The sequence below is a fragment of the Prionailurus viverrinus genome, chromosome D1 (assembly GCF_022837055.1).
Source record: "Prionailurus viverrinus isolate Anna chromosome D1, UM_Priviv_1.0, whole genome shotgun sequence".
Lineage (NCBI taxonomy): Eukaryota > Metazoa > Chordata > Mammalia > Carnivora > Felidae > Prionailurus > Prionailurus viverrinus.
The window spans coordinates 109,537,499-109,552,175 of record NC_062570.1 but is presented as its reverse complement, the minus strand read 5'-3'; the positions used below and the strand labels follow the sequence as shown (position 1 = coordinate 109,552,175).

The window sequence follows — 14,677 nt, the reverse complement described above, 5'->3', positions numbered from 1 at the left end:
GTTAAGTGTCCGACTTCGGCTCAGGTCATGATCTCATGGTTCGTGAGTTCGAGCCCCACGTTGGGCTCTGTGCTGACAGCTCAGAGCCTGGAGCCTGCTTCGGCTTCTGTGTCTTCCTCTCTCTGCCCCTCCCCCACTTGTGCTCTGTCTCCGTCTGTCTCTCTCTCTCAAAAATGAATAAACACTTAAAAAATATATAATATAACATAATAGCAGAGTGTATTTATGTGCCCCTCCCTCACCCACCACAGCAGGAGACCCTTAAAGACCTTGTCTTACCCCCTGCTGTCTTCCTGGCACAGAACAGGTCTTCACAAACATTACCCGAAGGAATCAATAAGCCTGTAAAAGTAAATGCCTTTCTGAGCTTACCACTGACTTAGCCCCCGCCCTCCATTGCTACCCACCCTGCCCACATTTCGAGTAATTTCTTTTCCCTGTGAATCCATGGTTGCATCTGAAGTGAAGCAGAATGTTACTTTCCAAAATGGAAGGATTGCATCACATTGCACTTGCTTGAGTTTAACTCACAGTGACTTTCATTAACTCCTTTAATCAAAATTCAGGACTACACAAGCCGCGCGCTGACCTTCAGTACTTTTCACAGGACAATCCCAAGCCGTTCGCTGTGAGGTCTCACAAGCGACACGTCCTGACAGGCATTGCAACCCAGGCAGTAGGTTTATTTTATTTACAGACGTGGGGATCGAAGTTCAATGCCACTTCAGGACACTGCTGACGAAAAGAATTTTCGCAAAGTACACCTTTAAACAGTGTTGGCTGTCAGCTGTTGGAAGTATCTCAGCAAAATACCGCTTGGTGACTTTAAAGACAGCGGTTACCCACCTGCTCCCCCCAAAGAGTCTGGAGAAACAGCTTCTGGGGCCCAGTTGTGGAGGTGAGGCGGGGCCCATCGAGGAAAAAGTGGGATCAGGATCAACACACGCTTACTGTGACGTACTGAATGGAGAACTTTCTCCCTTTGAACTTTGCGTAATAAAGTCATTTTGCTCACGTTGGAGATTGCTTGTTCGGCCACGATGGCCTTTCAGGACCTCCTGGATCAAGTTGGAGGCCGGGGGAGATTCCACACCCTTCAGATGGTTTTCTACAGCATCCTCAACCTCATAGCGTACCCTCACATTTTATTGGAGAGCTTCACTGCAATCGTCCCTGGTCACCGCTGCTGGGTCCACATCCTCGACAATGACACGGTCTCTGCTAACAGCACTGGGATCCTCAACCAAGACGCCCTCCTGAGAATCTCCATTCCACTGGACTCAAACCTGAGGCCAGACAAGTGTCATCGCTTCCTCCACCTGCAATGGGGGCTCCTTCACCTGAATGGGACCTTCCCTAACACAAATGAGCTGGACACGGAACCCTGTGTGGACGGCTGGGTGTATGACCAGAGCTCCTTTCCCTCCACCATCGTGACAGAGGTAAGAGGCCCCATTTGCCTCTTGCGAGTACTAGGTCCGGGTGTTTAGAGGTAATAGCACAAATAACGAACATGCTCCAAGTTCTTGAATCACTGGGTGCTCATTCTTTATTATTTCAGCAAATAGTCGTTACGTCTTTCTTAGATACCACCAATCTGCATATTTTATGAGTCTCACGAGCTAAAAAGTAGACGTGACTTTGAGATTCTATGGCTTTTATTCTTAGGAAGACCAAAGGTTAAACGCATAGTTTGTGTAATGTGTTAAAGGTGTTGTTTGCAAATGAGACACATTTGGGGATATTGATCAAAACTTGCCAAAGCACTGACTGTGTCTCCGGCCAGCCTTAGGAGATTGGTAGTGAAACTCTGCCATCGGTAAATGTTTAAAGCTCTTCAAAGGATTGCATTCTGTGGCCCAGGCTGAGAACCGCTTCATATGAAATAAAACAAGGCATGAATATAGCCAACAGGTTTAGATGAGTCTTCCTACAGGAAGTTGTATTTAAGCTGATACCTGAATGATAACGGTCAGCTAATGCAAAAAACAAATGGAAATTGGAAGAAGGGGGGCTGATATACAGAAGCTTGTAAATCATCTCAGTTGTTTCTTAAAAAAAATTTTTTTTTTAATCTTTATTTATTTTTGAGAGAGAGACAGAGTGTGAGCAGGGGAGGAGCAGAGAGAGGGAGACACAGAATCTGAAGCAGGCTCCATGCCCTGAGCTGTCAGCACAGAGCCCGATGTGGGGCTCTAACTCACAAACTGTGAGATCGTGACCTGAGCCAAAGTTAGACGCTCAACCGACTGAGCCACCCAGGCGCCCTATATCTTAGCTGTTTCAATCAGGTTTCCATGAGGGGTTATAGGCTGCTATCGAGCACTCGTTTGCTGCTTTCCTTCTCTTCCAGTGGGACCTGGTGTGTGAATCTCAGTCACTGAAATCAGTGACCAAATTCTTATTCATGGCTGGCATGTTGATGGGAAACATCATATTTGGCCATTTATCAGACAGGTGAGTGTCTCTGGATCACTGGGATATTTTCTCGGGGGTATTTTCATGAACGAACATACCATTCTTCCATTAAGCAACACTTGTTGTTACTTACACTGTCCTAGGGTTTCCTTAGTCCTGAGGGGTCTAGAAATACATGGGGAATCACAGTCAGTATAGCAAATGCTATTTTGTCAGCTGTGAGCTCAGTGTACAGGACACAGAAACAGCAGCTCCAGCAGACATGGGGACATTTTAGGACAGGGTTTAGGAAGGAGGTGACACCACATGTGGTTTAGGAAGGTGAGAAAAAGTTAGCCGTGGGAACAGAGGAAGATGCTTCATGACAAAAGATCCAGCCTGTCTGAAGGCACACATATGTAACACAGTGTTGCAGATTTTGGCCTGGGAGGCCATATTCAGTCCCTCCTGGACCCTGTGAACTGAGCGCTTATGGTCATCATGTCCCCGTTTCCCAAGTGTGATGGGCAGGCATTCCCATTAAACTTGGGGTGTCCACAGCAATGTGTTTTGATGGTGTATAGAAAAAACCTTTTCCAGTAACCTCGATTGATATTTTTGTTGCCAAAAATAAAGCACTTTAAAGGTAAGTTTTCAACCATGTCTGACTTTGGCTCAGGTTGTGATCTCATGGTTCGTGAGTTCGAGCCCCACATCGGGCTGTGTGTTGACAGCTCGGAGCCTGGAGCCTGCTCCGGATTCTGTGTCTCCCTCTCTCTCTGCCCCTCCTACTCATTCTCTCTCTCTCTCTTTCTCTCTCTCAAAAATAAATCAACATTAAAAAAATCAACCATGTAATTAATCTAATGACAACTGCCATTACCATTCGCGTGGGTGTATCCTATGCCTGACGGTACATCTCCTGAATTACACAGCCAACCATTGCCAGCACTGAGCACCTCTCCTCTGAGGATTATGGGGGATTAAGTTTCCCTTTACCACCTACCAGCATAATGTTATCGGTTAAGGCAGCTCAAAACTGGGAACTCTGAATGTATGACAGTAAATGTAGCTTATAAAAGTGTTCAGAGTCAGCGGGCCCATGTCTAACAGTTCTGTAATGCAGAGCCACCCACGTACAGGAATAAAAATAAAACCACATATCTGTGGCTGATTCAGTTTTTGAAAAGGGTGCCAAGATCATGCAGTTGGTGAAATATAGCCCCTTCAACAAAAGGGGCTGTGATGACTGCACACCCACATGCAAAATAATAAAGTGTGATCCTTACCTAAAGCCATAACAAATGTTAACACAAAATGGATTAATGACTTAAAGATAAGAGCTAAAACCATAACACTCTTAAAAGAAGACATTAGGGTAAATCTACATGACTTTGGGTTTGGCAATGGATTCTTTGGCATGTCACCAAAAGCCTGAGTGGCCAAAAACTAGACAGATAGATCAGACTTCATCAAGAATTAAAAACTTCCGGGGGGCACCTGGGTGGCTCAGTCGGCTAAGCGTATGACTTCGGCTCAGGTCATGATCTCCGGTTCGTGGGTTCGAGCCCTGCATCAGGCTCTCTGCTGACATCTCGGAACCTCGTGCCTGCTTCATATTCTGTGTCTCCCTCTCTCTCTCTCTGCCCCTCCCCTCCTTGCTCTCTCTCTTCCTCTTTCTCTCAAAAATAAACATTAAAATTTTTGTTAAAAATTAAAAACTTATGTACATCAAAGCACACTATCAAGAAAGTTAAATGATAACCTATGTAATGGGAGAAAATATTTGTCAATTATATATAAGCCATAAAAATAGGCAAATAGACCAATGGAATGGGTTTAACATTCAGAATACATGAAGAACTCCCACAACTCAACAACAAAAAAATAAACCAAAAAATTTTTTTTCAATGAATAAAGGACTTGAATATACATTTCTTTAAGAAAGATGTACAAATGGTACATAAACACATGAAAAGATGCTTGACATCATGATATTTAAAAAATGTAAGCCAGGGGAGCCTGGGTGGCTTAGTCGGTTGAGCATCCAACTCTTTTTTTTTAAAATGCATTTTATTTTATTTTTTCAAATTTTTTAAACATTTATTCATCTTTGAGAGGCAGAGAGAGACAGACAGAGCATGATTGGGGGAGGAGCAGAGATAGAGAGGGAGACACAGAATCTGAAGCAGGATCCATGCTCTGAGCTGTCAGCACAAAGCCCAACGTGGGACTCGAACTCACTGACTGTGAGATCATGACCTGACTCGAAGTCAGATCCTTAACTGACTGAGCCACCCAGGCGCCCCGAGCATCCAACTCTTGATTTGGGCTCAGGTCATGATCTCACAGTCTTGGGATCGAGCCCCACGTTGGGCTCTGGGCTGAGCATGGAGCCTGCTTGAGATATTCTCTCTCTCTCTCTCTCTCTCTCTCTCTCTCTCTCTCTCTCTCTTGCTCTCATAAGGGAAGGGGAAAAAATTAAGTATACTCTTGTCACACAATTCAGCAGTCGTGCTCCTTGGTATTTACCCAAAGGAATTGAAAACTTATGTCCACACAAAAGTTTACCTACGGTTATAGTAGCTTTCTCTGTAATTTCCAAACCTTGGAAGCAACCAACGTTTCTTTCAGTAGGTGAATGCATATACGCTGTTGTACATCCGGATGATGGAATATTATTCAGTGCTAAAAGCGAAAAAACCATGAGATAGTAAAAAGATGAGGGGTTGGAAGGAGAGAGAGAGAAATTAATAAGCACATCACAGAGGCTTTAGGGCAGTGAAACTACTCTTCAGGATGCTGTAATGGTGGGTACCTGTCAATACACATGTGTCAAAAACCATAGAATGTACAACACGAAGAGTGGACCCAATGTAAACGGGGGACTTTGGGGGATAATGATGTATCATTGTAGGTTCAATTGTATCAACTGTTTCACTTGGTGCAGGATATTGATAGGTGGGGACATTGTGCATGAGTGGGGGCAGGACGTATGGGAAATCTCTGTACTTTCTGCTCAGTATTGCAGTCAACTTAAAACTGTTCTAAAAAATAGAGTCTATTTTAATTTTTTTTTTCAACGTTTATTTATTTTTGGGACAGAGAGAGACAGAGCATGAACGGGGGAGGGGCAGAGAGAGAGGGAGACACAGAATCAGAAACAGGCTCCAGGCTCTGAGCCATCAGCCCAGAACCTGACGCGGGGCTCGAACCCACGGACCGCGAGATCGTGACCTGGCTGAAGTCGGACGCTTAACCGACTGCGCCACCCAGGCGCCCCAATAGAGTCTATTTTAAAACACACACACACACACAAAGTAGTTTAATAGAACAAAGAAAAAATAGGAACATGTGGTTCATAAAGCCTAAAATAATAGTTATCTGGCTCTCTACAGGAACTATTTGCTGCTTCGTGCTGTAATAGCACTCTGAGGCTTTTTGTTCGTGTTCTTAAATCATTTCTCTCTGCCCTTGACCTTCTATAGCCTCTACTGATCTGTCTTCAAAGAGTCTCTCTTGTGTCAATATAATCGTTAAGCCCATCTAGTGAATTTTTATATCAGAAGCTACTTTTTCAGCTCTCCAATTTCAATTATTTTTGGCTTATCTGTTGCCGTCTCTCTGAGAATGCTGATTTCTGAGCTGTGATTTTCATATGTTAAAATCATATTTTATTTCTGTCTTAGAGGATAGTTATGTCACCACTTTAAAATCCTTGTGGGTTAGTTCCAAACTTTGTCTCCTCTTAGCAGAAGGTCTGCCAGATTTCCACTCTATTGGGAATGGATTTCCATTTTCTAGGTTCTTCCCACGCCAGGATACTATGAATTATATCTTGAATATGATAATATTAAGCTTGAAGATTCTATTTGCCATTGTTACTCACCAGTAACACTGATTCTATTCATTTATTAATTTTAATTTTTTTTTAGTGTTTATTTTTGAGACAGAGACAGAGTATGAGCGGGGTGGGGAGAGAGGCAGAGAGACAGGGAGACACAGAATCCAAAGCAGGCTCTAGGCTCTGAGCGGTCGGCACAGAGCCCGACGTGGGGCTCAAACTCATGAACCACGAGAGTGTGACCTGAGCCGAAGTCGGAAGCTTAACCGACTGAGCCACCCAGGTGCCCCCGATTCCTTTATTTCAGCAAATAACTTTCAAGCCTCAGATTTTGAACTCAAGACTGTTTCTTACACAACAGCTCCAACCTCAGTTCAGAAATTTGTCTAGAGTTGACCTTCTTTGAGCTTATTCTTTACATATATGCTTTAGTGGCTATTTAGGGGATGCGTGGTAGACATGATTTAAGGATTCCCTCTTTGCCACTTTCCCTTGCTGGAACTCTCACTCTCTTCATTGTTTCTAGTACCCCATCATCGGTGGCCTTGTTCCCCAGACCACAAGATGCATGGCGTTCACTTTGCTTACTGTGTGGATTGCACCTTACTCCAGTCTAATAGCCATGGAAATAGGACCCTCCCTGTATCGTTCTCCATCTGCCCTCCTTGGAGAGAGCAAACACTCCTCCCCACAGTCCACCTGCTTCTGTTCACTCTCTAGTAAGCTCAGGTAGTTCCTTTTTGTGTTCTGTTCATGTGTCTTTTCTGGGGGAGTGGAAGGCAAGCAGTAGAATTTAAGGCTTTTATTCCTGGAAACTGAAATGTAGCCATCAGAGGCTTTTAAGAGGATTATTATGACAGGATCTTTTAAATCTTACTCTTTTTTTTTTTTTTGGATGCTTATTTATTATTGAGAGACAGAGAGGGACGAGCGTGAGCAGGGGAGGGGCAGAGAGAGAGGGAGACACAGGATCTGAAGCAGGCTCCAGGCTCCAAGCTGTCAGCACAGAGCCCGATGCAGGGCTCGAAACCACAAACCGCGAGATCATGACCTGAGCCGAAGCTGGACACTTAACCGACTGAGCCACCCAGGCACCCCTTTTAAATCTTATTCTTGATGCTTGATGCTCCTTTGGTAATTCACTGGGAGAGCCAGAGTGGTGGTAGGGAAACCGTTTAAGAGGCTCTCAAAATAATCCTTAGGAAAGATGGTGGGCATTTAAATTAGGAAGGTGTAGGGGCGCCTGGCTATATTGGTGGGTTAAGTGTCCGACTTCGGCTCAGGTCATGATCTCGCAGTTCGTGAGTTCGAGCCCCCTGGCGGGATCTGTGCTGACAGCTCAGGGCCTGGAGCCTGCTTTGGATTTTGTGACTCTCTCTATGTCCCTCCCTGGCTTACTCTGTCTCAAAAAATAAATACATGTTTAAAAAAGAAGAAGAAGAAGAAAGGCCTTCTTTGGTAGCAATAATTTAAAAAATTAATTAATTGATTGATTAAGAAGGTGTCTTGGGAATGGTAACAAGTAGCTGTATTTGGAACGTATTTTGTAGGTAAATGCAACAGAGTTTCCTGATGGTTTGGGATTATTATTTTTTTTTTTAATTTTTTTTTCCAACGTTTTTTATTTATTTTTGGGACAGAGAGAGACAGAGCATGAACGGGGGAGGGGCAGAGAGAGAGGGAGACACAGAATCGGAAACAGGCTCCAGGCTCCGAGCCATCAGCCCAGAGCCTGATGCGGGACTCAAACTCACGGACAGCGAGATCGTGACCTGGCTGAAGTCGGACGCTTAACCGACTGCGCCACCCAGGCGCCCCGGTTTTGGATTCTTAAGAAGGAGGCTTTGGTGTGGCAAATAGAAGGTCAAAGCTGGTATCTATGTCTTCAGCCTGAGAAAATGGATAAATGCTGACACTGTTTAGTGATATGAAGGAAAACAGAGAAAGCAGCACATGGGGAGGAGAAAGTCAAGATTTCTGTTTTGGGTATAACGTATTGGCAGTGCCTATTAGTCACTCAGCAGGAGATACCAGGTAGAGCAAAACGATACTAAGAATATGCACCTGCTTGAAAGCAATCTGTCCCAAATATAACCCTTAGCCAAGGCTGTACTCAATAAGTACCCAAGTAGCCATCTTCCCATGACCCTCCCATTAAAGGGGGACAGAGGGAACAATATACGGCCAAGCAAGGAGATTCTAAATGGCTGCTTCAGTGTCAAGGCCAGCATCCATTATGATGTGAATATCCCTCCTACCCGTTAGAATACTACATTCATCTACAACTTAAAATGATCAGTTTCATATTTTTGTCTGGGGATCTTCCTCCTTTCCTGTGTTGAATAGATATTTTACATATTCAGATGGAAAGCAAGTGAAAACTTACTGGTTTGAACTTCTCACACAACTTGAACTTCTCTCCTTAGTTCCAATTCAGAAGTACATTGTTGGTGTACCCCAGGAGAAGCCAACGGTCTAAACCCCTGGTGAGGGTAGCCAAGGCTATAGACATGGGCTATTGAAATCCAGATAACTACCTTAGCAACGTGATCATAGCCTCCTTGTGCTCAAGGAACACTTGTCTGAGCTTAGATAGATTTACTCAGCATTGGTTCCTAGAACCCCTTCCCTTGAAATATCCAATGTCATCGCCCATTTTCTATTATTTATTTATTTTTTAGAGACCCATCATCCCATTTGCTGGTACATTCTCAGCTTAATGAGTAATAACACTCCTTCTTGGTTTCAAAAGTACCCCCACTGAAGCTGAACATTTTATGTTCACCCTACTTACTTATTCCAGACTGCAAGAGATGGGAGCGGGACCCCTGCCTCTCAGGGTTTGGAGAAAAGTGATCATTGCTGGCACATTCAAGCACTTTGATGGTGAAGAAAGACTTTATTGTAACCCCTTGATCCATCATACCGACTTTGAGAATATACAGAATGTCATGAGGTTATTTTCTGCCTACCTTCTTTCTGGGTCACAGGAACATTAAGAAGTTGGGCTGAAGAGGAGAAATTGATAGAGTTGAAACTGTCTACTTGTTCTTTACTGACCATCAGCAACAATATCCCTTCCCTATTCTCACCTCACATTGAAAGGACTCTCCGAGCTGCCAGCAAATAAGATGCAAACATGTACTTTACTTTTTTTTAACCTTTTGTTATTTTCAGACCAAAAAACACGTGCTCATGGTAAAAAATTAGAACGTAGATAAAAAATATATATATTTATATATATAAATATATATAAGTATATATATAAATATATATAAATATATATAAACATATAAATATATATAAATATATATAAAACATAAATATATATAAAAACATATAAATATATATAAATATATATATAAACATATAAATAAATATATATATATATATATATATGTATTTTTTTTTTTAGGGGCACCTGAGTGGCTCAGTTGGTTAGGTGTCTGACTTTGGCTCAGATTATGATCTCACGGTTCGTGGGTTTGAGCCCTGACTCTGGCGCTGTGCTGACAGCTCAGAGCCTGGAGCCTGGAGCCTGCTTCAAGTTCTGTGTCTCCCTCTCTCTCTGCCCCTTCTCCCCTCATGCTCTCTCTCTGTCTCTCAAAAATGAATAAACATTAAAACAATTTAGAAAAAGGGGCGCCTGGGTGGCTCAATCAGTTAAGCATCCGACTTCCGCTCAGGTCATGGTCTTACAGTTGGAGACTTCGAGAGTTCGAGCCCTGCCTGGGGTTCTGTGCTGAAGCTCAGAGCCTGGAGCCTGCTTCAGATTCTGTGTCTCCCTGTCTCTGACCACCCCTGCTTGTGCTCTGTCTCCCTCTTTCTCAAGAATAGACATTTAAAATTTTTTTTTAATTAAAAAACCTTAAATCGTTCATAATTCCCATTCTACAAGACAACCGACCTAAACTCTTCAAAAAGGTAATGTCCCGAGAAAAGTGAGTGGAGTGATCATTCTAGATTTTAAAAGATTCACAAAAACATAACAATCATATACAATGTGTAAATACTGGAGCATAGACGGAAAAAAAGAAAAATAACAACGAAAAAATCATTTGGAGGAGCTTTTGGGCAACTTGAATATTGTCTGATAGCTGGCGGTGGAATTATTGTTAGTTTTCTTTAGGTGTGATGTCAGAGTTGTAATGATATAAGAAACTGCTTGTATTCTTTTTTTTTTTTTATTGTTTATTTATTGTTGAGAGAGAGAGAGAGACAGAGTGCGAGCAGGGGAGGGGCAGAGAGCAAGGGAGATACAGAATCTGTAGCAGGCTCCAGGCTCTGAGCTGTCAACACAGAGCCCAACGCAGGGCTTGAACTCACGAACCATGAGATCATGACCTAAGCTGAAGTCGGATGCTTAACTGACTGAGTCACCCAGGCGCCTCTCGAAACCGCTTATATTCTTAATACACGCATGCTAAAAAAAATTAGGAGTCTGTAACTGCCATTGAAATGGTTCAACAAAAAGAGTCTGTGAGTGGGGTGTGTGTGTGTGTTCACACATGCAAAGAAATAAAGCAAATATAGCAAAATGCTATCTAGTGGTGAATCTGTTTGGGAATGATACCAGTGTTAATTATAGTATTCATTTAAACTTCCATATTTAAAAATTTTCGAAATAAGAAGCTAAGAACAAATCCGCTCAAGTGGGAGCCAACATTCAATTTATCATATTTACAGACATCACAAATATATGTTTTAAGTAAATTTGGTAAAAGTGAGTATGTAATTTTGTAACCTCTTTTTAATATTTTTATTTATTTTTGAGAGGGGGAGAGAGAGAGACAGAGCACGAGCAGGAGAGAGGCAGAGAGAGAGTGAGACACAGAATCTGAAGCAGGCTTCTGGCTCTGAGCTGTCAGCACTGAATCCAACGCAGGGTTCGAACTTGTGAACTGCGAGATCATGACCTGAGCCGAAAGTTGGATGCTTAACTGACTGAGCCACCCAGGCACCCCTGTAACTTCTTTTTACACTTATGTTTACAGATCTACATCACATTTTCTTTTCAAATAAAATATTTTTTCAAATAATTAGGGAATGAACATATAGCCAAAAAAAAAGAAACACACACAAAGCTTCTCTAATTACCTGCATCAAACACAATTATTATTTTTTAAAAATTTTTTTTTAAGTTTATTTATTTTTGACAGAGACAGAGTGCGAGCATGAGCTGGGGAAGAGCAGAGAGAGAGGGAGACACAGAATACGAAGCAGGCTCCAGGCTCTAAGCTGTCAGCACAGAGACCAACGTGGGGCTCGAACCTGCGAACTGTGAGATCATAACCTGGGCCGAAGTCGGACGCTCAACCGACTGAGCCACCCAGGTGCCCCTCGTCAAACACAATTATTAAAACATTACTGTGTTAGCCAAGATAGCTAGTTACAGTAAGAACCCAAGAATTATAATTGGTTATTTTAATAAAATCGTGATTCTCGCTGTTATCATAGTTTGGTGTGAGTCATGTGGCCCCCATCTTCTAGGCAGTGGCTCAAGGAACCAGCACCTTCCACTGTGTGACTTTTTCATCAGCACATTTTTTGTTTCCAGCCATGTTGTCAGAAGGAATGAGCAGGACCCGAGCAGACATTATATGGACAGGCCTGGGAATGGCTTAGGTCCCTTTTGTCCACAGTCCTTGGCCAGAATGCAGATGTAAGACTGTAACAAATATAAGACTAGGGGGGTGGCGCCTGGGTGTCTCAGTTGGTTGAGCTTCTGACTTGATGTTGGCTCAGGTCGTGATCCCAGGGGATAGAGCCCCACACGAGGCTCTGTGCTGAGTGTTGAGCCTGCGTCAGATTCTCTCTCTCTCTCTCTCTCTCTCTCTCTCTCTCTCTCCTACTGCTGCCCCTCTCCCCTGCTTGCACTCTATCTCTCCCTCTAAAAAAATTAATAACAATTTAAAATAAAAAAACATAAGACTGGAAAGAGTAATCTTCCTCTGCATGCTGGTGGGCAGAGTCATGGTGAACATATAGCCAAATTACACAATTAAACACAAAATTAAACACAAATTACACAATTAAACACAAAACTAAAAGGCAACCGATGGAATGGGAAAAGATATTTGCAAATGATGTATCAGACAAAGAGCTAGTATCCAAAATCTATAAAGAACTCACCAAACTCCTCACCTGAAAAACAAATAATCCAGTGAAGAAATGGGCAGAAAACATGAATAGACACTTCTCTAAAGAAGACATCCAGATGGCCAACAGGCACGTGAAAAGATGCTCAACATCACTCCTCATGAGGGAAATATAAATCAAAACCACACTGAGATATCACCTCACGCCGGTCAGAGTGGTTAAAATGAACAAATCAGGAGACCAAAGATGCTGGAGAGGATGTGGAGAAATGGGAACCCTCTTGCCCTGTTGGTGGGAATGCAAACTGGTGCAGCCACTCTGGAAAACAGTGTGGAGGTTCCTCAAAAAATTAAAAATAGAACTACCCTATGACCCAGCAATAGCACTGCTAGGAATTTACCCAAGGGATACAGGAGTACTGATGCATAGGGGCACTGGTACCCCGATGTTTATAGCAGCACTTTCAACAATAGCCAAATTATGGAAAGAGCCTAAATGTCCACCAACTGGTGAATGGACAAGGAAGTTGTGGTTTATATACACAATGGAATACTACTTGGCAATGAGAAAGAATGAAATATGGCCTTTTGTAGCAACATGGATGGAACTGGAGAAAGTTATGTTAAGTGAAATAAGTCACACAGAGAAAGACAGATACCATATGTTTTCACTCTTATGTGGATCCTGAGAAACTTAACAGAAGACCAGGGGGAAGAGGTGGGGGGAAAAAGTTACAGAGAGGGAAGGAGGCAAACCATAAGAGGCTCTTAAAAACTGAGAATAGACTGAGGGTTGATGGGGGGTGGGAGGGAGGGGAAAGTGGGTGATGGGCGTTGAGGAGGGCACCTGTTGGGATGAGCACTAGGTGTTGTATGGAAACCAATTTCACAATAAATTTCATTCAAGGGCGCCTGGGTGGCTCAGTCGGTTGAGCGTCCGACGTCAGCTCAGGTCACAATCTCACGGTCCGTGAGTTCAAGCCCCGCGTCAGGCTCTGGGCTGGTGGCTCAGAGCCTGGAGCCTGCTTCCGATTCTGTGTCTCCCTCGCTCTCTGCCCCTCCCCCGTTCATGCTCTGTCTCTCTGTCCCAAAAATAAATAAACGTTAAAAAACAAAAAACAAAAAAAATTAAAAAAAAAATAAATTTCATTCAAAAAAATAAGCAAAAAAATAATTAATGAGACAATAGCTTTATATTTTACACAGCACAAATTTCTCTTCTTTTGAATATCAACCATCGCTCATTTCGTGAGACAGTGTCCTCATTAGTCTAGCCATGAATTCCTTTCATGGGCGTATGTATCTGTTTCGTTTTTTCCTTATGCCCCAGTCCCGTTTCCTTCTTCCCAATATAGGGTTCATGATAATGCATTAACTCTATGTCTTTACATTCATATGGGCTTTTACAAAACACATGACATTGTTTGGTTTACATATATTTTAATTCACATATTTATGTAAATGCGTGATTATCTCTTTCTCTTTCTTTTGTGCAAACACCGCTATGGTTTTGAGGGACATACGCATTTCTACAGATACTTCTAGTTCATTCTTCTGGTTGCTGCATGGTGCTCTACAGTGGAGATCCATTATGATGCTCTAATCCATTTTTTGGTGATGGACAACCAGATTATTGCCAAATGCCTGCCACTTTAAATGCGCTACATTGGATAAGTTTTATATGTGACTTTTCCCTGTGAGAATGCACATGATCTATCTTTTTAAAAAATTTTTTTTAATTATTTTTTTATTTTATTTATTTTTTTAATTAAAATTCTTTTTTCAACGTTTATTTATTTTTGGGACAGAGAGAGACAGAGCATGAACGGGGGAGGGGCAGAGAGAGGGAGACACAGAATCGGAAACAGGCTCCAGGCTCTGAGCCATCAGCCCAGAGCCCGACGCGGGGCTCGAACTCAGGGACCGCGAGATCGTGACCTGGCTGAAGTCGGACGCTCAACCGACTGCGCCACCCAGGCGCCCCTAATTATTTTTTTATTTTAAAGAGACAGAGAAAGCCCAAGCAGGGGAGAGGGGCAGAAGAAGAGAGAGAATCTTAAGCAGGCTGCATGCTCAGTGAGGAACCCATCATGGGGCTCGATCCCACGATCCTGGGATCATGACAGGAGCCAAAATCAACAGTTGGACGCCCAACTGACTGAGCCATTCAGGTGCTCCTGCATGATATAATCTTTATTTTATTTTATTATTTTTAATTAATTTATTTAAATTCAAGTTAGTTAAAAAATAAATAAATAAATAAATTCAAGTTAGTTAAAATACAGTGTCATATTGGTTTCAGTAGAACCCAGTGATTCATCGCTTACATATAACACCC

At 42.6% G+C, this 14,677-nt stretch overlaps 1 protein-coding gene across 1 annotated transcript in view; it reads left to right on the top strand.

Annotated features, from left to right (window-relative positions):
• Positions 1 to 1,040: 1,040 nt before the first annotated feature.
• Positions 1,041 to 14,677, top strand: part of LOC125146645 (solute carrier family 22 member 9-like) — a 35,892-nt gene continuing 22,255 nt past the window's right edge. Inside the window, exons 1-2 of the mRNA XM_047823349.1 lie at positions 1,041 to 1,442; positions 2,354 to 2,457. Of these exons, the coding sequence (XP_047679305.1) occupies positions 1,041 to 1,442; positions 2,354 to 2,457 (506 nt within the window). The remainder of the gene's footprint in view (positions 1,443 to 2,353; positions 2,458 to 14,677) is intronic.